General features: G+C 38.5%; 1 protein-coding gene across 1 annotated transcript in view; it reads left to right on the top strand.

The window, feature by feature from the left end:
* The window catches only part of UNC5C (unc-5 netrin receptor C), a 305,372-nt gene that overhangs the window by 225,271 nt on the left and 53,583 nt on the right, over nucleotides 1-26,518 (top strand). The window contains exons 6-8 of the mRNA XM_032593071.1: nucleotides 5,764-5,944; nucleotides 9,585-9,752; nucleotides 12,346-12,510. Coding sequence (XP_032448962.1) covers nucleotides 5,764-5,944; nucleotides 9,585-9,752; nucleotides 12,346-12,510 — 514 coding nt within the window. The remainder of the gene's footprint in view (nucleotides 1-5,763; nucleotides 5,945-9,584; nucleotides 9,753-12,345; nucleotides 12,511-26,518) is intronic.

Raw genomic sequence — 26,518 nt, forward strand, 5'->3', positions numbered from 1 at the left:
CTGCATCTCCTTCTCTCTCTGCCCCTCTCCCCCCACCCCTACTCACACTATATCTCTCTCTGTGGTATCTCTCGGTCTCTCTCTCTCTCTCTCTCAAAAATAAACATTAAAAAAATTTGTTAAAATGTTGATCAGGAAATGACTCACTGAGAGGGTGACATCTGACGAACTAAATAAGAGAAGGGAACATATTATGCAGATACCTGGGGAAGGGAAAGGTGATTTCAAGCAGATTGACCAGCAGACTCAAAATTCCCAAAGCAGGAGTACCACTGATGTGCATGAGGACTAGCAGAGGAGCCAGCGTGCTACAGAGATGAGAGAGAGAGAGTGAACAGGTGATCACAGAGGGGTCAGGGGTCCTGGTGATGCTGGGCCTAGTGGGTCTTTATAAGAACTTTGGTTTTGACAGCAAGCAAGATAGGAGCCATTGGAAGGTTGGAGATGAGGTGTAGCACGATCGACTTAAGGTTTCAGGCTCATTCACTCTATTGTGTTGAATATTGAATGTTGATGGCCAAGAGGGAAAGCAAAGATAAGACAAGAAATTGTTGCAGTAATCCAAGAAGGAAATGATGAAGGCTTGAACTGGAAGAGGGTGGTGGTGAGGGAACAAAAAGTGGTCAGATCCCGATATACTGCCCTGACTTCCAGTGGGCAAAGAGAGAGGTAGAGAGGAGTCAAGGCCAAGTCTGAGGCTTTGTTTAGGTAACTGGAAGGATAGAGTTGACATGAACTAAGATGGGCAAGGCTGTGGGAGGAGCAAGGTTGGAAGTGCAGTTCAGGAGGTTGTTATTAGACAACCCAGTGCAGTTGAAAGAAGTCATTTGGATATATGAGTCTGGAGTTCAAGGCCAGGGTCTAGACTGGAGATAAATTTAGAAGACCTCTGCATGAGACTGGATGAGCTCACCAAGGAAGTGAATATAGATAGAAGACAGAAAAAAAGAAGAGGTCCAAGGACAGAGCCTCCACAAGGGAACAGACCTTCGCTCCAGGAAGCTGTGAGGGATGGAGTGAGATAAGACAAAAACCAGGAAAAGTGCCCTGGCCAAGAAAGCAAGTGAGGAAGAGGGAGAAACCAGTTGGGTCAAAGCTGCTGCTGAGTCACCTCACCAGTATATCTAACAAAATGAAAGTAATTGGTGACTTTGAAGAGAGTAGTACCTGCAAAATGGTGGAGGCGAATGCGCATTAGAATAGATACAGCAGAGATGAAGAGGACAGGAAATGAAGAGAGTGATTATAAGCAAGTATTCCAAGGCGTTTTGTAAGGTGAGCAATGACATGGGGTGACTCCAGGCGGAAACGAGTGGGGAGGGTTCTAAGTGTATGTCTGTATGCTGATGGAGATGGCTCCTGTAGAGGGAATATTAATGATTTAAGAGACAGAGAGGAGAATTGCTGGGGCCTGCCCTTGACCAGGCACGAGGGAATGGAAGGCACAGTACAAATGAGAGGTGACAGGTGGGAGCACAGAGAGCTGACCCAGTAACAAGAGAGAGGGTGCAGAACAGGGGTGGGGTGGTGAGTAGTGGGAGCTGTGGAAGCTGTCTCGTGATTGTCACTTTTTTCAGTGAAGTAGAAATCGTGGTCATCAGCTGAAAGTGAGGATAGAGAGGGAGGTGGTGTTTAAGGAGAGTGGAAAAGGTGTGAAATAGCTGTCTAGGAGGATGGGACAGTGAACAGATGATGAAAATATAGTACGATTTTTTGGCAGAATTAAGGGCCCATTTGAGTTCTGTTATCATGAATTTCAGATGAGCCCACTCAACGTGGCTGTGCGCGGCCATATTCCTCTGCAAGTCTGTGAATGTGGTGTTGGGAAGAGCGGCCAAGTGAACGCCTTAGAAAAGGAGAGGGGTGGGAGAGCTGAGCTCCTAATGCAAGGGATTGTTGATAAGGTAAACAGTTCAATTTAAAAGTGGTGAAGAGAGAGGAGGGAACGTGAGAGGGATGACAGCCAAGATAGGTCGCTTTGTTTAATAGATTGTAGGGCCCAGTGAAAGTTTGTCAAAATAGGAGTCTGAGAGGGAGTAAGTCAGAAAGATGGAGAATATGGTAAAAGAAACTGCATTGGAGTTTTAGAAGGCTTGAAGTTAATAATCAGTGATAAGGACAAGAGCTGGCCAGTGGTTCTCTGACTTTAATGTGCATATAAATCCTTGAATTTCTTATTCACATTCACATTTTGACTCAGTAAGTGTGGGTAGGCAGACCTGAGATTCTGCATTTCTGTCAGCCTCCCAGGTGACCTGGGTGCTTCTTGTCCAGGGATTTCATCTGAAAGACAATCTTCTAGAGTGGTATTCTTCAACCCTAGCAGGAAATCACAGCCCCTTGAGGAGTCTCAAAAATACAGATGCTAGACCATTCTTGACCAGTGAATCAGAGTTGCTCTGGGTTAGATTTAATTTCTCTGGACTGGATGTAAAATTGATATATTATGAATGTCCAAATTACTCTACAGTGAAACCAGGATTGAAAGTCTCTGGCCTATAAGTGTGGGTGTCTTAGAGACCAAGACTGTGGCAGGAAGGAGGGTCATGTAATTGAGACGCCAAAATGTTGAAAGTGTTTGTGGTTATTAAAATCATTAGAAATTGTGACAGAAAAATGTGCTGCATAAAATGACTGTGAGCCCAGAGGTCTTTAAATGACCACAAAAAATATAGAAGGTGGGTGACATAATCTGATGGCATGAAATTCAAAGCAATGGTGTTTGGAGAGAATGGTCTAGAAAAGACAGTGCAGAACAAGGAGGGCACTTTCTGATTCCCAGGCCCAGTGTGTGTTGGGTTTAGGAAATCAAACATCCACCACTTGAGAGAACTCCAGGAAAAAAAAAAAAAAGCAAAACAGAAGCATCATAAACAGCTAAGTTTTAGTTAGAGAAAAGTAGAGAAAATAATCTAAACAGAGTTTAAAATTTTGGAGAATTTTGCTTCTGCATTGCAAAGCAGCATGATAGGGGGTTGATATTTTTTCAGGGTGGGAGATGGGGATGTGCAGGGCAGCATGAGGATTCCAGTGCCGGAGGTGATGACCTGAGCTTCCTGTAGAGATGTGGTCTCAAAGCAGGACATTGTGGCAGCTGCGAGTACTGGAATGTACGGAACAGGAGGGTAGGCAAGTTACCGGAAGCCGGAGGAGCCCATGGCTCACCTTTCCATTTCTACAGCTATTTTCTAGCAGGAGTGAACTCTCTGTTTCTTTAAACTAGGCATTACAAGTGAGCCCAGTATGGAAAACAGGAAAACAGATCAAAGCAGAGCTTCTCTGGTTAAATCCAGAGTTGGGGAGGAAGGCAGTAACCTCCACAGGGCCCTGGGGGCCTCTCCAGTATGTCTGGGGTTCCTCAGGGGTCATCAAAACCCAGGTCATACTCACTGTTCCAGCACTGGCAAGAGACTTGAGAAAAATGCAGAGTGATATATTTGCAGGTAAAGATGGTTTACCCAGTAATCACAGAAGTCTTCTTAGATCTTGTCAACTGTGCAGATTGCTCTTTTTCTTCCATGTAATAAACTTTCAAATATACAAGTAGTTTGCAATATCCCTTGGGATCTCTTTATGTCACTTATGATCAGGGTAACCTCACTGTTGTTAACTGATGTGATTTAAAGAAACCATAGTTTTGAACAGTCATGGGTTCTCCTGTGAGAATAGTTGGAATCTTCAGAAGCAAACCATGAGACCAAGATTTGAATGCAGAGGGTTTTGTTTTTTTTTTAATGGGGAATTCATAGAAGAGAGAACCTTATAGCTGGGTGGAGCCACCAGGAGAGAAAATGAAGCCCAGTAAGTGTGTATAGAGATGGCAGGTGACATCTCAAGGGGACAGCTTCAGCCTAATTTCACAGGGGAACTCTGGAAGGTAGCAGCTCAGATTCTGACCCCAATTGGACACAAAGCATATTTCCACATCTGTGAGACAATGGCTGAGGTGGAGGTTGTGGGACAGGGCGGGGGAGGGCGGTGCTGTGAACCCCTAGGCACTTTCAGAGTCCACGAATGTCAGAGCCATCTTTCAAAGAAAGAGCAATTATGGGTCCTTGGAAGAAAAGCATGAAGAGCATGCTCTCTCTCTCTCTCTCTCTCTCTGTCTCTCAGGAGGGATCCAAGACCAACTCAGGGGATCCCAACAGTGCCTTCTGTAAGTGGAAAGCTTTCTCTAGAATGGCATAGATAAAGATTAGATTAGAAAGTTAATGTCTGCTTTCAATGATCAATGATAATTAATAATTATATGAATTTTGCTACCTTCCCTCTTGCACTTCTAGTGAGCTCAAACTACCACACACATAGGGCCAGATTTTGAGAAAATCCGAGTCAAGAAGAGTGTGAGTTTCAGATCAGATATATCCAAGCATGGCCCTGAAAGAATGTGGTCTCTGTATGTGAAAACAAAATGCATGTTTTAAAACTCCACTGTTTTAGATGGATTTGATTCTATTTCTCACTACCATAGTATAAATACCAAGAGGGTTTTGCCCTTTCAAAATTTATATCACCACAAATAGTTGCTCTTATCTACATCCTCAAATGTTTATTTCAGGATTGTTGTTGGTTTTTAAACGTTTTTCCCTTTAAATTGTGGTCTCTTTCCTAAGGATTAGAGGAGCATTATTTTAGAGTCCCTCTGTTGGATGTAATTTAGAGCTGTGCAAAGTCAAGCCCACTGACAGATTTAGAGATTAATTTCCAGACCTCTTGTGGTGCTGGAGATACTCTTTAAGATTTTGAAAATGGCAACACTATTGACTCTCTACCACTAAAGATTACTTGTATCCATATCCACAAGGATGCAAAAGAAAAGTTTAAGGGTGGCAAATATCAGTGTTGTTTTGCTTTATGGAAAATCCTGTGCATAGAAAAAAACAAAAACAGCAGCAGCAGCAATTTATAGAACAAGGAATAGTTCATCCTCCATAAGGACAGTTTATACAGATATATCTCCCTCCTTTCATTCTGTAAGCATAATATTGCTTTTGCTAAACTGATGTGATTTTCATGGAAAAAATAGTCCAGTAGTTCTGAACAGTCATGTCTTAGGTCAGGTTCCCCAGAAGCAAACCATGAGTCAAAGATTTGATGTCAGTGATACAGAAAAGGAGAGCTTTGAGTATGATGTATATGCTCTTTGGATTATATTGAAGGTTGGTACAAAACCTTTTCTTCCTCAAGTATTTTGGCTTAAATGCATCTCCAAATATGTGTTTGCTCCATTTTAAAGTAAGTGCATTTTCGGGGAAATTTAATCCATATGTTTCAGCAAGGTTACACGTAAATCATCCAAATGTTGGTTTATTAGAGCTACATGATGTCAAAGATGCCTTTTGAGCTTTTTTAATAGTCTTTACATTCTTTTGTGAAAAGCAGCAAGTTAGTTGCCAAGAGTAAACAAATCAAATAGCAAAAGGTTTGAGTTCCGTTTGAAATGCTTAGCCCATTATTTTTGATTGGGTTCTGAACTTGGCAGTGCACATTCCCTGTTCTTGCCTGCGGGGCAAAGTGAAAACAATTTGAACATTGTATTTCCCAACTGGTTCATTGACATTTGAGAATAATGTAGTACAGACAGAATCAGCATGTTTGGCAGGTGAGTGATACCTCACATGACCTCAGAAAGTTACTTCCTCCCGGATTGCTGAAGTTCATAGCACAGAGCAATGTCATACAAATTCTAAAACACAGGTTAGGACAGACAACCATCGAGGGATCCGTACTGGGTACTTACCTATTTCTCTTGTGCATCTTTAGGTGGAATGGTTGAAAAATGAAGACATAATTGACCCCGTTGAAGATCGGAATTTTTATATTACTATTGATCACAACCTCATCATAAAGCAGGCCCGCCTCTCAGATACTGCAAACTATACTTGTGTTGCCAAAAACATTGTTGCCAAGAGGAAAAGCACGACTGCAACTGTCATAGTCTACGGTGAGTGAGCTGGTGGAGTCTCAATCTAGTCCATGTCAAACTACAGTTTCTCTTTTTAATTTAAACTATCAAGCGAGAGGCCCTTTCTCTTTTCTTTTTCTTTCTTTTTTTTTTTTTTAAACATAATTTATTGTCAAGTTAGCTAACATACGGTGTATACAGTGTGCTCTTGACTTCGGGAGCAGATTCCCGTGATTCATTGCTTACATACTACACCCAGTGCTCATCCCAACAAGTGCCCTCCTCAGTGCCCATCACCCATTTTCAATCCCTATTGCCAGCTTGCAGCTTCAGCAGTGAGGTTTAACTGCTTCCCTGATAGGCATAGAAAGACCAGACTTGGAAATTCCTAGCCCTTGGTCAGTCAGCTTATGGAAAAGTGAAGGAAATCCACCTGAGTGCCTGCACCAGAGCCAGAAGATGCTCACCCATCTAAGCGTGCCCCCCTCCTCCATACCCTGGACCACCCAGATCTAGAGTGAGTTTGGAGATGAAGATGGTTAAGTCAGCCCGCTGACAATTCTGTGGGCTTTGGCTTAGTCAGGTAAATTGTGGCTGACCTGTTCCCCAGATACATCAGAGAACAACGTTGACTTCCTGGAACTTGCTTTACACACTGCGGGGGGGGGGGGGGGGTAGTTAGAGTGAAGGTGAGCACTGCTATGCGGTGGCCCTAATCCTAACCACATAGCAAGTTCAACATAATGATTTCTTCGGGAAGCTTCCCTTCCGCTCTCTGGCCCTTTCTAGTCCAGCTCATATCCAATTTGACCTAATATTTCTCCAGAAATACGCAACAGTTTCACACCCAATTTTGCTGTAGCGTCTGATGCTTTTATCTCTTTGCGGTATAGCACTCAGTTGTCTTCCAGTCATTTTATGAGGAGTTTCATCTCCCCAGCTATGTGTTAAGCTCCACTATAGACCAAGAGACTGCTCTGTGTATTTATGTATTTCTCACAGTGTTGGGCAGACAGTAGGTCCTCACATTCTGGGTGATTTATTGTGTCAGAGGAAACCAAACAACCCTGGGAAGTATTTTGAGGGTATGCCCCCTCTTAAATGAGATGCCTGTGTCTCACCACCACTTGGAACTTAAGGAAGCTTTTCAGGGCTGTGTCAGTGTGAAAGGACATTCCAGGGACCTTCGTGTCTGGGTGACTGTAAAGGAGGGGCAGCCCTTGGCAGGTATCTGGCTCGTGGTACTTAGTGTAGATACTGCCATTTGGATGGATGTCCTCCTGCTGTGGGGAGTTAGGAGAAACAGAAACCACGTGAGGCTCCAGACGCTGTATATTGTGACACTTTAAATCTTTCCTTTTTATTCCAAGACAGATACATACAATTTTTTTAATCCTCTGGATACTCTGAGATTTAATTTCCTCTCAAGATAATGGCTATGTTAAATTGTAGGTAGTTGCCTCTCTTCAGTCACCATGAAAGGATTCCTACTTTTTGTCTTTTTCTAAACTGGCTGAACAACTTGATGAACAGCATTTAAAGTGCAAAAGATAATGGAGCACATCACAGCACGTAGCAATCATAGATAACTAATGATGATGGGCTATCTCTCTATGTGTTATATAGATGTTTAATATACATGCAGATCTCTTCCCCTATATATAGCATGCTTTCAATATCTACAAATGCACGCTGAACATGGTTTTTAGAAAGAATCAAACAGATGGAACTTAGGCACTTTGAGTTCAAAAAACATCATTGGACCCTAGGGGTCAGGAGACTTGTGCTCTAGGACTAGTTCTAGTAACTGACCTTCAGTTGGCCACTTGACCAAGATGCTAGGAACCCTCATGTCCTTGTCTGTAAAATGAGGGTATAAGTCTAGGGCTTTCACATTCCTTTTTTTTTTTTTTTCTCTAGAAGCTTATCATTATTTGTTTCTCATTAAAATCCTACCAGAGCAGTATATGGATACTATAACCCCAAATATTGGCTTGCCAGTATGCTAGTAAGCAGTTCACACTGACAATTCCATGACACTGGGTTTTGTAAAGCTGAGCAGGTTAAGTTGCTTTTTGGAACACTAACTGAAATACAACCTATAAGCCATCTGCTTGTCCTTTTCATGGCCTCATAAAGTAAGTCGTCCAAGGCTCATAGATTAGGCTCACCAGAAGTTTATAGCAAAACGTATACATCTAACAAGTATTTCATTTTTGAGTGTGTTGTATATATTTATTTTTGTTAGTATCATTTTGAGATGGCAAATATATATCTGTTATAGAAAATTTAGGAAACACAGAAAAGGTCAGAGAAGAAAATGCCAATAATCCTGTCATCTTGTCATCCAGAAATAGCTTTTAAAAAGATTGATATGCATACTACTGGTATTTTTATGCATAGATAAGATTTTTTAAGTAAGGGATATAAATATATTTTTTACTTAAAACGTGATGTTCAAATATTCATGTATTATTAAATAGACTTCTAGAGCACCATTTTTTAATGGCTGCCCAGATGTCAGTCACATGAACATACATTTACTTTACCCTTTTCCTATTGTTGAACATTACAGTTGTTTACAATTATTTATCTTTATAGAAAAATAACTCTGCCATGAAAATTATTTTGTCTGTGTATGTATGTATAACATATTCATAATTTTTCCCATTGCCTTGCATAGGATTCTAGCAGAGGAGATGTCGGGCGTGTGATATGCACATATAAGCTGCGTGCTGCCTGAATGTCTAGCACTCTCTTTATGATCAGAAGTTCTAGTTATGTCAGGTTTTAACTTCTACTAGTTACGTCAGGTTTTAACTTCTAGTTACATCAGGTTTTAACTTCTACTAGTTACGTCAGGTTTTAACTACCAGCAAATAATTTTTGTTAGAAAATGCTTAATTACAATAATGTACTCTAAACTCACATAATGGAAGTCCTAAAATGTATTAGAGTATTTTCTACAGGGATATCTCCGGCGGTAAATAGCGAACATAGCAGTAGAATGTAGGTTTTATAATCATACACTGAACTCTCCATCAAACACCATAATTGACTTTTACACACAGAATAGGTGTCCATTTCAATTACATAAACTAAATGCCAATTCAATCAAATGGCTACTCAATTAGTTTAAAATCTAGCAATATAAGACTATTTTTTAACGAGGCTCACCGCGTTAATGAAACTGAGCAAAAGTCCTTAAAAGGCTGTAAAGTTTACATGTGCTAAAGAAAAATAATCAATCATCTATTAAGAAAAAGCTACATGATTTTATTCAGCTCTCATGCTTCAGATCCACCTGCAACCTTGGCATAAGGATGTAAACATTTATTATTTGAGATAAGCTGTCAAAAATAATTTTTAAAGCTTGACTAGGTAAGAGGAATGTATTTTTTTAAGAACAGTAGCCAAGAAAAAGAGAACACGGTTCTATATACTCTTCTGAGTAGGTGAGTACATTTTGGTAATTCATTTTATTTATCTCTATGCTTAGATTCCTCAGCTATGCAATAAAACTGAATGAAATGATGCCCAAGGTCTCTTCTATCTTTCAAATTTTAGATTGTTTTATGGTCACTTAGCAGATGACTTTTTGTCTATGTGTTGTGCATGGTTTGTGTGTCTGTGTGCATGAACACACATATGATTCAATTTTATATTTACCTTCTTCCAGTAAATGGTGGCTGGTCCACCTGGACAGAGTGGTCTGTGTGTAATAGCCGCTGTGGACGAGGGTACCAGAAACGCACAAGGACCTGCACCAACCCAGCACCACTCAATGGTGGTGCCTTCTGTGAAGGGCAGAGTGTGCAGAAAATAGCCTGTACCACCTTATGCCCAGGTAAATAAGACAGTGCTCGCGTTCCAAATGTATCCTCCCATTTTAGGATTGTTTTAGGAGATATAAACAAAGCCTTATTCACCTGAATATGTGATAAATGTTATTTATATCCATCATACCATTGAACGCTTACACTGCTGAGAAATCAAGTATTTTTCTCCCAAACAGTATTTAACTTTATTAGCCAAACATGCAAAATAGAATAAAACATGAGATTAAACACTTACGGACATAATCCCTCTCTGTTACTGGACAAAACTGCTGGAGCCAAGATGATAGATTCTATAATTCAAGGGATTTGGAGAGCCCTGAAAGCCACACATTTTAGGAATAACAACTCTTGATCTTCAGACAGCCATGGAAATTATTGGAATGAAAATTTAGAATATGTTTTAGACTGAGATATTTGATATTTGGTGTCAGTTTCTGGGCAAGGGCAAATAAAACATTTGGAGTGAATTAAAAAGAAGACAAAGCTTTGTGACACCTGGGCTAATGGGTTTTGAAAATACAATGCAGTCAGCTCTTTATTTTCTGTACATGTTGGTTGTGCATTTCTGTGAGTTATTTGCAGTGGCAACTATAGCAAGATTGCATCCCTCTGCTTCTGACCATCTTCTGATGCTGTCTCATGTTGTCACCAGCTCTTATCCTTAGGCAAATTAAAGTTCATATTGCCAAAATCAAAACCAAAGTCAACTAAAATGTTTAATTATGTGATATATTGAAAATTTAAGCTAAAATTATTTTGAAATAACCCATGAATTTAGTGCATTCCTTGGGTAGCTGTTATATTTCAATTTCATTATTTATTTGTCTTTTATTATTTTTTTTGTGCCTTCATGATTTAGAAACAATCTCTTACGTCCCTTTATTTTGCCTACCTTTTGTCTTATTCATCCCTTAAAGAAACTTTCTCAGAGATGGGTTGTAGAAATGAACTGTAGAAAAATATAATCTATATTTTATACTCCCAAGTGTCCACTCTCAAATATCCAAACAGTATCCCATACTGAATCCTTTGAGAGATTTTATTAATGTAACAAATCTTGACACTTAGCTAGGTTTAAAATTTCAATATTTACCTTGTAGTCTCTTATATTTTATCTAGATATTGACTTCCACAATTAAAAATGCACTGAGTATTTTGAGTTGAGATAGAAGTGTGTGTGTGTGTGTGTGTGTGTGTGTGTGTGTGTGTGTAAACTTTGGGCTGGTTTAGGTCAAAGCAAATGTATTTTCTCCAAATAGCTGGGAGTTGCTTATATAGCCAACTCTGTATAATTGAAATATTGATGCTTTCATCATTTTCTTTCATATGGGCATGTTTATGTCTCCATACGCATTATATATAATATATTTACACAGTAATTTGAATATGAAATCATATAGATTTTCCAAACTGTGTAGGCTATTAAAATTAATGTAATTTCTATGAATATGTAGGTGTAAGATATTATGTATATTAGATGTTCAATAAATGATTTTTGGCATTGTTTTATATTGAATTCTAGATAATCATAATTACTTATGTATTTCAGGAAAACTTTTTATTTAACCACTTTTCAATATTGTTATCCTATTTAAGAATTTCTTAAGAATGAATTTTAAGTGTGACTTTAGTGAGACTTACTATGTATTTTTTCAACTTAGGATTTAAGTTGTATATTTTTAAAAGAGATAGCTTAGTATCATTGAAATTACTGACAAGTCAGACACAAAAATTAGAAAGAAAGTTAGTCAGTTATAAATGACTGAGTCACAGCAAAAAAAAATTAGGAATCTGTATAAATATTATTTGTAAAATAGAAATAGAAATATATATATCATCAATAATGGAATGGAATCATCAAATAATAAGTGGAAAATAATATAGTCATTTCAGCAAAGCATTGCAGAACAGCATCAAGCTGCCTGGATGAAAAAATTAAAAAAAAAAAAAAAGTAAGGCATGGATAGAGAATGGATAGATAGATAGATAGATAGATAGATATGGATGGATAAATGGATGGATGGATGGATGGATGGATGGATGGATGGGTTGATCATTGGGTGGATATATAGATTTCTTCCCCATTGTACCAACCTCTTCTCCATATCCTTACACAGGTTTACTTGCACTGACCACATGACACTATATGCAAAGAAATCTTGCATTCAAAAAGACGTCCCCTAAGTTTCAATATAAAATCCAAAAGCTTCCCTTTTAATAGAGAAAAGGGCACCATCATGATCTACCTTTGTGTACTTCCTAGTCCTCACCAGCTCCTGGTGACAACTTTGCTTTCTGTGTGTCCCTTTAAGCATTCCTTTGCTTGGTCAGTAAGGAAACAGTCACACACCCAGTAAGAAAAGTTCTCAGAACCCTGACAATGCATGTAGAGTGTGCTTACTTGCCAGCAGGTGACATGAATGCAGGACTCCTTGATGGGACATTTTCTTCAGTTTTCTGTTTTGTTGTTTTGTTTTGTTCTGTTTTGTTTCGTTTTATATACTTGAGTTCTACTCCCTTCTCCCCCCAAGCAGCTGCTTCTCCCTCTGACCTTATGCTGGTTTTTGTGTGTGTGTGTGTGTGTGTGTGTGTGTGTGACAGTGGATGGCAGGTGGACTTCATGGAGCAAGTGGTCTACTTGTGGGACCGAGTGCACACACTGGCGCAGGAGGGAGTGCACGGCACCAGCCCCCAAGAACGGAGGCAAGGACTGTGATGGCCTCGTCTTGCAATCCAAGAACTGCACTGATGGGCTGTGCATGCAGAGTAAGTCTATTTGAGCAAACAGCAGTTGGGAGGCCTGATATTTAACCATTTGAATTTCTCGGAGGGAAATATTAGAAATTAAGAATTCTGAACAACAACAAAAACAATGCAGTAATATACCAATGTAGTAGCTCTGTCTCAGAATTCAAAGAACTAATCTCCCAGGAACTCGAATGAATAATAACTGTCCGGTTAACAAATGACATACACAATATTGCTTTCTCATGAGCAAAGAGTGAGTTAGTCATTTCCATGGGGGAACTATCATTCTTTCCAGATCTGGGAGCCATTACTCAGCTTTATTAGAATGCATAAAAGGGCACCCTAAGCAACTCATAGTAGAATCACATGACTTCAAAAAAGTAAGCTATTTATTCCTAATTTATGGCCATTACTGAACCAGTGTCCATGAATGTAAAATATATCTAAAGGACAGGAAATGGTCCTGCAATTTACGAATTTACAACAAATGCTTGGTGGGAACATGTCCACAAGCCCTTGAAAATTTGAGGTTTGTGTTAATGTTCGTTCAAAGAAAATAATGTTAATAAAGCAAAAATTTTAAAACCAGGTGTAGAAGATTGGCCCAGGAATATAATGGGTGCTATAGGAGAAATATCCCCCAGTTTTCATGGCTTTGTTTCTTAGATTTTCTTAATGAGTTGATAGTTTGATGTCCATACTTGCAAACTCTTACCCCTTTAATGGAGGAGCCCTTAGATGTGCAAAATTTACTATCTTACATGACCATGAAGTAAGGTATTAAGAATTGTTCTGATCTCACGCCTTTGCGGCTGAATGGATCAAACAATGTGCTATCCTTGGATCTTAACTAATAGCGGCCAGATGTTGACATTTCTTATAACACATTACAAATTGCTTGCAGAATACAGGCAACCAAATATATTTGTGTAGATGTATTTGTGTTTGTCGTTTAAGAATAAAATATTTCACTTTCGCCACATTTATGAAATTGTGTTTACCTTCCAGGGTCTATACACACAAGGACCTTTAAAAAGAAACCTTACTTAAAATACAAATAAGTAATTATGTTGCTGACACAGAATAAAAATCCAACAGGCTTCTTATTTTTCTGTCCACAGTATGTCGCATTCTTTGAGGACTGGCTGCTGCTGAGTATAAAGCACAGCTTCTGGTTATGATTTGCAGACTGCTACCGTGCATCTCACCAAGTTTGTGTTAGAAATACAAGAATGAAAAGAATATAGCTGTTTTCCTAACCATTTATCCAGAGATACAGGGTTTGTTCCTCTAGGCGTGACTTTGAGTTGAGGATTAAAATAAAAACATAGCACACACCACGTCATCCTTTTTTAAATATTTTTATAATTTAATATCCTTCCTTTAGTGGTGAACAAATTGATTCATGTGATCAAAAGGTGGCAATATTTGTACTCTCTCTCCATGTGTGTCTCTCTCTCATCTCTTTCCTTTTCTCCCTCTCTCAATTCTATATTTCCACTTTAGGTGATTTAACACCTACTGCTTCTATTGTGCATATTTTTAAATTCCCAAAGCAACCTACTTAACCAGAAATACAATGCTGAAAGATGGAACTTGGGGCCTTTAATTGGTTACACAAAATGACACGTATGAAATTATGACATTTGTCAAATACAAACATGAAACATTCAAATTAAGTCTTTCATGACATAGCATCCCTTTAGCATCTAGCTTGTTTCCTATGGCATTTATAGAACCTTTTGTTTAATGATTGGGTATTTGCCAGTAATGATGGCAGTGAAGAGATTATGTAAATCAGGAACAAGAACAAGGCTACACGAGGAGTTTTGTTGTTTGCTTTTTTTTTTTTTTTTTTTTTTTTGATTTTATCAGATCCCTTGTTAGAGTGAAACATTTGAGTGTTTGGGTTAAAATCAGATAAAAAAAAAACTGTTTATTTCCTTTTACAATTCTGATTTACTATAGTAACAGCCCCTACTAAGTCAAACTCATCTGCTCTCCTATATCTATCTACTCTAGTGCAACAGAAAATTGCAGTCTGTACTGTTGATTTCCTCAGTGATAAAAACCACAAAGATAGTGCTACACTGTGTAATTATAGTATTCTAGAGTGAAAGTTACAGTTTCTACTTACCAGTAAGCTGGGTGTTTCTGGCATAACATTGCACCAAAATCTTGCAAAGAAATAATACTGCTCTTGGCACTCATTTTGAAAAAGAAAGGTTTTCTAATAGTGAAAGTACCAAGCTTGCGAGAGAGACATGGTCTGTAATTAAGAAATAGGATGGGGAGCCCGGATGGCTCAGTTGGTTAAGTGTCCAACTCTTGATTTTAACTCAGGTCATGATCTCCTGGTTCGTGAGATTGAGCCCCACATGGGGCTCTGTGCTGACAGTGCAGAGCCCTGCTTGAGATTCTCCTTCTCCCTCTCTCTCTCTCTCTCTGGTCGTCCCCAGTTTGCACATGCACACTTTCTCTCTCTCTCTCAAAATAAATAAACTTAAAAAGAAAGAAAGAGATAGACTGGAAGTAGAAAAGATAGCCAAAAAGTTGTACTTGACAATTAAGAATTATAATTTTGCATTTATTTACTTTAGGGGAATTAGTGTCTTCAATGCATTAATAGCCTTTCAACAATATTGCAATATTATCTCAAAATAAAGCTAGTTACCACTCAACAAAGTATACAATACAACCTCTGAAATTGTATTCCTAGTTGAAGTTGTATACAGATGATTCTGATATATATGTAGACATACACAGCTAGGTGGGAGAAATTCAGAGTGCATAATAGAGATCAGTAGAATTCAGAAGCCTAGATAATATAGGGTAGTTTATTTTAAAAGCCAAATTGATACTTAAGAACAATGTGGCATATATACAATATATTACTCTCAATGTTTATTCAGAAATGTGTTCAAAATAGTCATATTCAGTCACATTTCTTCCTTAATCATCTCCATCAATACAAGTACCTTTGACTCAAAATATGTAGAAATATTAGGTAAAATATTAAAACTTAAAGGACATACATATACACACATATGGAGTGTCTGTATATGTGTGTGAGAGAGAATGAGTCAAGTTCAAAAGAAAGAGAAATCCTCAAAATAAAGTAGGAACTCAAAATGAGAGGGGTAACTGCGTGAGTGGATACCAGAATAATCCAGAAGGACATTGGACAGGGGTGTGGATCCTAAGGATTGGGGGCTAGAGTCTTAGTTTTGGCACAGAGGCAGAGGCCCTGGGTTTGCAAAAGCCAGAGGCCAAGAGTTGAAAGCTAGAGCCCTAAATAAAGCTGGGTCGCGTAAATGACTGCTCCCACCATGAAAAATAACTAGATTTTTTTTCACCCACCAGCCCAGGGAAGCCACAGGAAAATTCATGGCAGAGAAAATAAAAATTGAGACTTCACTTAAATAAAACCCATAGTAAAACCACAATCCTACACCCAGATCTGCCACGGAATCTAAGATACAATAGTACTAAAGGACTAAAAAACAAAAGATAAGTAATTAACATAATTGGTGAAATTTCTAGGGTACCAGCAGAAGCAAACAACAAGCCATTCTGTTGAGTTTTTCCCACAACCCAAGTGCATTGGTCTATGACAAAAGTAGCCCAAGCCTGAAAATGAGATTACAATACACAGTTTCACAGCACCCAAGGGAACAGTCTGCTGCAAGAGAGAGCATGCATCAGAATTAAGTGAGTTAGTGTTCTCATAACATGGACACAGAGCAATCTGAATGAGATTATAAAGTAAATAAAAGGAAAAACACAAACTGTATTTTTAAAAGGAATATAAGCACAAATGCAAGAATAGAATATGTAAAAAAGGGTAAACAGATTAGGGGGAAATCAAAGGGAATGCCTAGAAAGGTAAACATAATTGAAAGTTAAAACTCAGGGGGAGATTAAAAATCGGATCAGAGGCAACTTTAGATAAAGCTGAAGGGAAAATTAGTAAACTGGAATGAAGAGCTTATGAAACATCTCAGAATACAGGGAAGATAAAGTAAGTGATTTTATAAAAGGGAAGTAAAAACACATATAAAATAGAATGAGAAAATCCAAATTGCTGAAGAAAACAAAATTAAAAAGCTTTTCAGACAATCAAGACGGAGAAGGCTTACTACTCACAAACTCTCACTGAGTAGACTACTAAAAATATTATAAAACAGAAATTGATTTTTTTAAAAACAAGAGAGAGACCAATTAAGGGGCAGAAAATAAAATGAAAATAAGAAACTAAGTTATAGACAACATTAACACAGCATATGGGAAAGTGTGATCAAAGTTAAATGTTTCTAATTTCCATATAGTTAGATTCAAGTTTACCGGTTAAAATATTAATACTGACAGATAAAAGGTGAATTCGTAAATTCAGAATAAGATTTTTAAGGGCAGGAAATGAACAAGAAAAAAGAAAAAATACGGTAAAAGAAAACAATAATTAAGATGGTATCAGGGCGCCTGGGTGGCTCAGTTGGTTAAGCGTCCAACTTCGGCTCAGGTCATGATCTCGTGGTTCTGTGAGTTCAGACCCCACATCGGGCTCTGTGCTGACAGCTCAGGGCCTGTAGCCTGCTTCTGATTCTGTGTCTCCCTCCCCTCAGCTCCTCCCCTGCTCACACTCTGTCTCTCTCTCAAAAATAAATAAAGATTTTTTTTAAAAAATTTAAAAAGAGACGGTATATACCAAGGATCATCATATATCAAGGGTAGTAATGTAAATGAATTAAATTTACCTGTTAAGGGGGCACCTGGCTGGCTTAGTTGGTTAAGTGTCCAACTTTGGCTCAGGTCATGATCTTGTGGTTTGTGACTTTGAGCCCTGCCTTGGGCTCTGTGCTGACAGCTCAGAGCCTGGAGCCTGCTTCGGATTCTGTGTCTCTCTCTCTGGCCCTCCCCCACTTGCACTCTCTCTCTCTCTCTCTCTCTCTCTCTCTCTCTCTCTCTCAAAAATAAATAAATAAACAAACATTAAAACAAAGTAAAAAAAAATTTACTTGTTAATGGAAGTTCAAAATTGTAGTAGAAAATCTGGTTTTATACTGGATTATACTTAAATTCATAAAGATATGAAAGATAATAAGTAGAACTTAGAGTATAGTTCAAACTTTATTTTAAAATGTTCAGTTAGGGGCGCCTGTACGGCTCAGTCAGTTAACATCCCGCTCTTGGTTTCAGCTCAGATCATGGTCTCAAAGTTCATGGGTTCGAACCCCGCATCAATTCCTCCTGGTGTGGAGCCTGCTTGGGATTCTCTGTCTTCTTCTCTCTCTTCACCTACCCTGCTTGCCCTCTCTCTCTTTCTCTCTGAAAATAAATAAATAAACATTAAAAATATATAGATAAATAAAATGTTCAGTCAATAGCTTTGACTATTTAATTGGGCTATTGTTGATTCACTTCCATCTCCCATTATTCCTAAATAATACATATCAGAGATTGGTTTTACTCATAGTTTTAATTTAGGTTTTTGTTTTTCTTAGACTCTATAGTTTTTAGAATGTTTAATTTTCTATTGAATAATTAATCACAAGTTTTCTAAATTGTTTCTCACATTCCTAGTTTTGTGTTTAAGACACTTTAGAAAGTACATGTTTCCCCAATGCCAAATGAAATTTTTAATCAAAGTCTTTGAGGTTTCTTATAAGATTATTGAGTATTTTAAAGGTGCAACAATGCTAAAGGTTAACAAATGTGTGAAGTGGAGTCTCTTATATTTTGTTAAATGGGAATATAAATTCTTATAAGTATTTGGGGAAGCCACTTGACAATATGGGTTAAGAGCTGTTTATACCCTAGGGGGGGCTGGGTGGCTCAGTCGGTTAAGCATCAGACTTCAGGCTCAGGTCATAATCTCACATTTCTGTGGGTTCGAGCCCTGCATCAGGCTCTGTGCTGACAGCTCAGAGCCTGGAGCGTGCTTCAGATCCCATGTTTCCCTCTCTCTCTTCTCCTCTCCTGTTCACGCTCTGTCTCTCTCTCTCTCAAAAATAAAATAAGGGTGCCTGGGTGGCTCAGTGGTTGAGCGTCCGACTTTGGCTCAGGTCATGATCTCACAGTCCGTGAGTTCAAGCCCCGCGTTGGGCTCTGGGCTGACAGCTCAGAGCCTGGAGTCTGCTTCTGATTCTGTGTCTCCCTCTCTCTCTGCCCCTCCCCCGCTCATGCTCTGTCTCTCTCACTCTCAAAAGAGAATAAATGTTAAACAAAAAAAAATTTTTAAATAAAATAAAATAATAAAATAAATATTAAAAAAAAATTTAAATTGTTTATACCCTTTGTTCCAGTAATCCTACTTTAATGAATAAATTTTAAGCAATTAATATGAAAACCTAAGAAGATATACGCCAAATATATCAAATATATTACAAATTCCTTGTAATTTATTGTAAAAAAAAAAAATGCAAAACCTGAAAATCCAGTATTAGAGCACTTACATAACATGGAATATCATACAGCCACTAAAATGTTCATGATGGCTTAACATGGAAAAGCAGAATATGGATTTATACATGCATGTGGTCATGACTATGTAAAAGTTAGCTCAGGAAAAAGATGAATAAAATATATGCATTTATATTTAGCCAGTGAGATTACAGGTAATTTTTTTCTCTTTCAATATGCTTTTTATTCACCATTTGCTTTATACTTGGCTTTTCATTATGTTTATAATTATAAATGATTTACAAAAAAAAAAGGTGTTGAAGATTGGATAGACCAACTGCATGATCCTGGAAGCAGGAATCTTGGGATTTGAGATGTAGCAATATCACTGACTTGTCCTGGAAAATTGGTCCCCTTGCTTCAAATTAGATTCAATTCAAATTTGATTACCAAAATAGTATTTGCATAAAACACTCACATAAAACCCTAGTTGTATAAAACCCTGGGTGGCAAGAATTACTTATAGCCAGTAAATCAATTGCATAAATAAAGGATTTCAAAGACATGGGGATTTGGAACTGAATTATAGTTTTGCATTATTTCCCAGTTGCCTATTATATACATATCACTCTGTCCTTGCAAGCACACTTATTCTTAAACTGTTTGATGAATTGGATTCATTATGTGATGCTGTGTAATTTCATTTGTGAAACAAGGTCATGGTCTTTAAGCAATTTCAGAAGCCCCACTCAATTTTTTAGGCCATCCATACACATTAGTTGATACTGAAATGTAACGTATATCATGTATATGTTACACTGGATATACATTCATTGGGATGAAAAAGTAGTTCCTATCCTGGAGACCCTACATTCAAATTAAGAACTTCCAAAAATTGTGTTACTTCACTGGAATAAATTATTAAGGAAGACATCAGAATCAATTATTCCAGAAAGAAGTTGGACCTTTTTGGCTTATAAGCACATTGTTCATTAAAAATAGATAAAATTTTTAGGAAAAAAGAAAAACTGGAGAACTTAGGTATGCTAAATGGTATGGATCATATCAAACAAGAAAGGGTAGACTTGGTGTGTTTTTCACCATTGAAAAAAACTAAACACACATGCTCCATATGAGAAATTTAACAGATTACACTGATTTTACTTAGTAATGCTATAGAATACTGTATGTTATTCATAAGGCAGTATTGGAAGGTCCGTTGTGCTCTCTGCAAATATAGGTTTCTTTATACCATTTCTAAAATTATATAAAAGCAGCCCCTGGTTCTGCAATACATTTTTGAAATGGGATTCGTATAAAATGGTTTCAGACACAGAAAGAGAGACAGAGACAGAGAGATTGAGAGAACACTGGGCAAAGAGAAAGAAAAAGAAATACAGAAGAAGAAAAAAGCACTTGAAAAATCTCCAAAAATGATAAGCCAATGACAATATTTACCTTTTAAGTTGAAATACAATTACTCTTAACTTTTATAATCTCTATAATAAATTTGTAGTAAGATCTACATTGTCATGGTTGGCATATAATGCTTTAATCCATGCTTACCTCTTCCTTTAGAAAACAGCACTCCAGGGGCACCTGGGTGGCTCAGTCGGCTGAGCCTCTGACTTCTCTCAGATCATGAACTCATGGTTCGTGGGTTAGAGCCCCACATCAGGCTCTCCCCTGCAGCCCAGAGCCTAGAGAGCCTGCTTTTACATTCTGTGTCTCCCTCTCTTTCTTTGCCCCGCCCACAATTATTCACTCTCTCTCTCTCTCTCTCTCTCTCTCAAAAATACATAAATAAACGTTTTAGAAAAGAAAAGAAAACAGCAATCCAAAACTATATATGCAGCTTGGTCCAGAAGTAGTGTTTTATATATCTATATTTATGAACATACTCCGATAATTACATGACAGGAGCTATGGACTTTAGTTTTTAATCCCATATGAAGATTGGAGTCCCACATCAGATGTGTAACAGTTCAAATCTGAATTTAGAATTACTTCTTCTTTCGGACGAGAGCTTATGGCACAGTAGACAAATTTAAAATAGCAATTTACAAATAAGAACTGCCTAGAATTGTGTCTGCATCAGTGAACTCCCTGACTTTGGGAAATTAAAATGTTATGCAGTCTGCAAATTTAGCACTTTCTACTCATTAAAAAATTTGCATGTAACACAGCTCTTCCATTAATTCTCACATACAGACAAAGTGGCAGAACTCTGTTAATTGTGGTGTGGACACACTGCATACCAGGACCTCCAGAACCCTAGGTGCATTTATTGTGGGGAAATAATCTACCTTACGGATAGTCTCTTTTTGACTTTAGAATGATGTGTTTATAACCGCCACGGCAGGCATTTGAGAAGGTGCTAGTCAGTTTTCAGTGAGATTCTTGTCAACACAGCAATTTGATAGGAAAGCATAATGTGAGTGTCAGACAGTGAGTGCTTTTATCTACAGTTTGGAAGCAGTTGATGTCATAGCTGTGCTTGTATAATCCTTGATACGTGTGGTGTCCCAGCTGGCAAATAAATATTCTGTACGTGGACTAGCTGCCCAGCACAGTGCTCTGCAGTCTCCGGTGTCGTGAGTGCGGTTTGCTTTAGTGTTTTTCCTTTCTGGTAAAACATTTTCCTGTTTTTGAAAGCAGGGATGTGGTTAGAAAGTTCAGCCCACAGAAACCTGCTGAACACCTGTGGGGACCCAAACAAATCAGTGGAAGAGGACAAGTGCAAGGTCTTCAGCTTCTAGGATGGAAAGGAAACTCCAAGGGAATCAAGAAGGGCGCCACGTTTCACGACCACAGCAAAGTGTAGATTCCTTCAAGGTCACGAAGGTCCAGAGCCAGGGCTTTTGCTTACGTTTTCCTTTTGCCTAAAAATCCAGCAGATAGAGTGATGTATACTACAGATCAGCCTCTTTGCTTCAGGACTCTTCCTCGTTTTACTTTTTCTGTCAGATGTGTCTCCCCTACCATAGATTACAGACAGCATCATCGCCTTTGAATTTGATAATTTATTCTTCTTCAGAAGCATTGATGAGCATAGGGTCTATTGCGTTAAAAACACTTAGGCAGCTGATCTGTGGGTTTGATTTTACTCAACGGCTGGGTGAAATTTCAGACGTTTCTTCTTCAACTACTGTGAGTCATGAGATAAGGCTTTTACATCCTGAGATGTTAATTCCCTGCTCTTCAATTTCAGAAGGGCGTGGTTGTTACCATAGGAACAGGACGGCAGATGCGTTTCTTGAGGCACTGTCCTGTAAGGCTGAGGGAGGGAATTACCACGGCAATTTAGATAACTGACATCAGTGATAAGCAAATGTTCTTTTCAATTTTTGTTGTCATGTCCTAGGATTTATGTATTCATTTATTTGGAGTTCCTTAAGCCCCTGTCAATAAATAAACCCTCAGAAGAGTGGTAAATTATAATAAATGACCATGAGTGTCTTTGACAGACCTGACCTCTGACATCATTAGTGCAGTCCTGATGGGCTTGCTAGATAAGAACCAACCTAAAAGGGAAAAAAACAAAATCTGGACATGTTTGTTTTGAATGGCCCTTGAGGTTTTTAATATGAACATTCGCATCAGAAGAAATGTGAGAAAAATCACATATCTTGGCTGTGTGTAAAGCCACTGGCAAAAATAAAGACCAAGCAGCCAGGTCAAGGAGAGGGAAGAACCCACGGGGAAAAAAGATTTTTCCAATGCTAGGATCATAAAAATGAGGACAGAGCTTATGAAATGGTTTGGTATACTTCAGATACATAAATATGCTAAAACTAACCGGAAACTTGATGATTTAAAAACATGTACTTTTATAGAGCACACTTAATGATATTATAAACTACAATTGAGTTGTATCATATTTATAACTTTCATAATAGCCCCCCTGTAAGATATTAATTAATCCTCCATTCTAGTTAATCCTGGTGGTGTCATAAAATCTATTTACATGTATTAAGGTCATAGAAGCAGCTCCATACTGAAATATATTGAAAAAATCTTGAGGGCAAGCAGGAACACCTTACAAAACTCCATCTATCTCCTTTTTGGCTAGAGATTTGATAGCAAATCTGAAGACAGAGTTTTAATTCCCAGACATCTACATCTAGGCTTTCCTTTTAGAGTGTCCCTTAAATCCAGCTCAGGGATTCTCAAACTTTGGAAGGCATAACAATTACTGAACCATTAAAAAAATTACTGCATCATATATATTTTAACTTCAAGAAATTTCAGAGTTAATTTTAATTTTATTCACTTTCCATCTAATGTACTGACTTTAAGCCCTGGCATAAGTTGCTTCTGATTCCAAGCTACTGGATCTGCTGACCAACCTAAAGCAAAATGACTTGTTTCAATTTAATTAAACTCAACATAAAAATATTTAAAAAATAACAATAACGTTACAAATAATAAAAACCTTACAATAATAACCTTACAAATAACCTTACAAACCTTTGCTAATCCTCTAATAAGAACTCTATTTTGTAAAAGAAGAAATCGAGGCATAGAATTGAAACAGCCCACAGGTTAGCATAAGGGCCAAGGTAAGAACCCAAATCTGGCTCTGGTCGTACTAAACCTTTTTTTCACGTGGGCTCTTGGATGCTGGAAGCAAGTGGTTGTCAGCTTTTGTTGTTTTAAAACATGATTTTCTTCTGATGTGTAGTTTCCCTGCAATTATTGGTGTTTATTCCTTTTTCCTGTTGGCATCTTTTTGCAGGGAATGATGTTTCTTCTTTAAATATTTACTTATTGTAACCTTTTGTGCCAAATACAACGTGATTATCATACATTAACAGCTCCATCATTCTAGCATGGTTCTCCAACTACATCAGAGTCGAAACTCCCAAGTTCAGCGTGCCTCTTAGCTTGCCCCACTCTTGAAACAAAAGGTGTAGCCTGGAAGTTGCTTCATTTAGACATGAAAATCTTATTTTAGCCTTTCTCATGAATATCAATGATAATGTTTCCAATGAAGAGGTGTTTTAGAGTTTAAATAATTAGCATTACCTCATTCAACAACTGAATTGCAAATTAATCCATGAACATATCAAGCCCTTTTCTATTACATCCTTGTCTCTTCTCATTTGAATTTGCTAATTAATACCTGGACAGTACTTACATAGACTGTTGAGGCTATTGCCGGAGAACTGGGATCTGCCCCTTGCCTTTCTGGTTCACCAGACTTGTGATGTTAGGCAAGTCCCTTCACCACTTGATGCTCTGCTCCTTAGTATGCAGATAGAGAGGGGTTAGGATAGGAAATTCTAATCAATGATCTGTTTTAACTCCTGGGAGTTAGAAAGGGCATAGACTTGGGGTGCCTGGGTGGCTCAGTCAGTTGAGCGTCCAACTTCGGCTCAGGTCATGATCTCACGGTTTGTGGGTTCGAGCCCCGTGTCGGGCTCTGTGCTGTAGGCTCAGAGCCTGGAGCCTGCTTCAATTCTGTGTCTCCCTCTCTCTCTGCCCCTTCCCCGCTCATGATCTGTCTCTCTCTGTCTCTCAAAAATGAATAAACGTTAAAAAAAATTAAAAAAAAAAAGGGCATAGACTTGATTTTGATGAATTTAAATCTGTCCAGTGATGCTCAGAGGTCCTGACATTTCTCACATCAGCATATTTGCTTGATATTTTTTCTCTGAGGATACTACTTATAAAAACAGTTTATATTATCTTTCTTAAAAAAAACTAATCATAAATTCATCATCATTTTGGCTCTTGTCTATTATCTCGATCACATGAAAAGAAAATTTTTTAAAAGACTAGAAAAATCAAAGCTGTTGCTGTTTATTTGAGAAATGAAGATTTATGTATAGTTTCTGGCTTTGTTTCTGAAATTTCCCAAATATAAACACACCAAATAGGCTATGTTCAGACATATTATTACATGATTATGAGCCATGTACTTAAGGATAAGTACTTGATGTTACTTCCTACAGTATAAAACCAAGGAAAGTTCACTTCCTTTTTTAAGATACTTGGGCATGGGTTCTCATCTTTTATAATAGTTGGACATCAGCTGAAAAATATGGGCAACCCCACCTCTAGTCTAGAGGATGAGCTTGTGAGAATTAGAAAAAGTCACTCCTTCCCCAAGTCACTTTACCACCATCAGCTGGAAAACCGTTATATTAACAATCCATATCTACAGCCCACACAGCTATGAATGGAGCCACGGAGAGTCTTACAATGCATAACTTGCACACTGTCCACATAATTGATGACTGAGTGGAAGCCAAATTTTAATCTCAACACTTCTGCTTACTTTAAAATATCACTTCTCACCTTTGGGACTCAGTTTCCTAATCTGAAAAAGGTTGGACTAGATAACCCCTAAAATGGTGTCTTGAGCAGTTACAAGATGTTTCCTAGCATAAGGAGCATTTCACTAACTCTTCAAGACATCTAACTATTGGGACGCTTGGGTGGCTCAGACGGTTAAGCGTCCTGACTTCAGCTCAGGTCATGATCTCACAGCTTGTGGGTTCGAGCTTTGCATCAGGCTCTATGCTGACAGCCCAGAGCCTGGAGCCTGCTTCAGATTCTGTGTCTCCTTTCTCTCTGCCCCTCCCCATTCACGCTCTCTCTCTCTCTAACAAAAACAAATAAAAATTTAAAAAATCAAAAAAAAAAAAAAAGGCATCCTACTCTTGCTTTGGTTTTCAAACTGTTTCCAACTTGCTTCAAGTTTCAGAATTCACTTAAAGTTTCTCTCCACAATCAGACTTCTTCTAATCTCTTTTCTCCCAGATCAGGAAAATCTCTCCATTGAACGATATATGTTCTTTAAAATTACGTTTAACAAAAAGAAGGTCGTAGATCACGAGCATCTCCCATGGCGGAAGCACTGCTGTGGGGGTGGCTTCCCCTAGGTGCAGTTACTCGGGCTCCCACAACCAGTGGGGCAAGTCCTGCATCCTCCCCTGAGCCCGGGGCCTCTGCTCCATCTTTCAGTCCAAGACAGAAGGTTTTGGAAGTTGTTACCGATGGAGGTGAGTTTTCTTCCAGACAGTTCTTCTTTAGGCTGTTCCTCCCATTGCAGGACATTCAGTATCTTTGGCCCTTACTCACTAAATACCATAAACAACACCCTAATCATTATGACAACCAAAACATCCCAGCCCTGCCCCGTTTCCAAACACCGCCCTCCCCCCCACTTTAGAAGTGGCACCACCTCTGGTTGAGAAATTGTTTTAGCATCAAGTTGCACTCTGGCCCTGGAAATTTGCCTCTGAAACATGCCACTGCATGGATGCCAGAAGCCACAAAGGCCATAAACCTCTTTCACAGGAGAGCATGAAAGACTATACAGTACTTAAAAAAGTGCATTGCTTATGGTTTCTCACAAAAACTGGGCTCTTTGTCTCTGGAATAACTAGGGAACCTGCAATTCAAACACATTCGCTAACATCACTCATTAAATAATGGGCTGAGCTGACTCTACAGATAGAATCCCTTTAAGAACCTAGAGTCTTGGGGCGCCTGGGTGGCTCAGTCAGTTAAGCATCCAACTTTGGCTCAGGTCATGATCTCACAGTTCGTGGGTTCGAGCCCCACGTCGGACTCTGTGCTGACAGCTCAGAGCCTGGACCCTGCTTCAGATTCTGTG

This window comes from Lynx canadensis, chromosome B1, assembly GCF_007474595.2.
Source record: "Lynx canadensis isolate LIC74 chromosome B1, mLynCan4.pri.v2, whole genome shotgun sequence".
NCBI lineage: Eukaryota > Metazoa > Chordata > Mammalia > Carnivora > Felidae > Lynx > Lynx canadensis.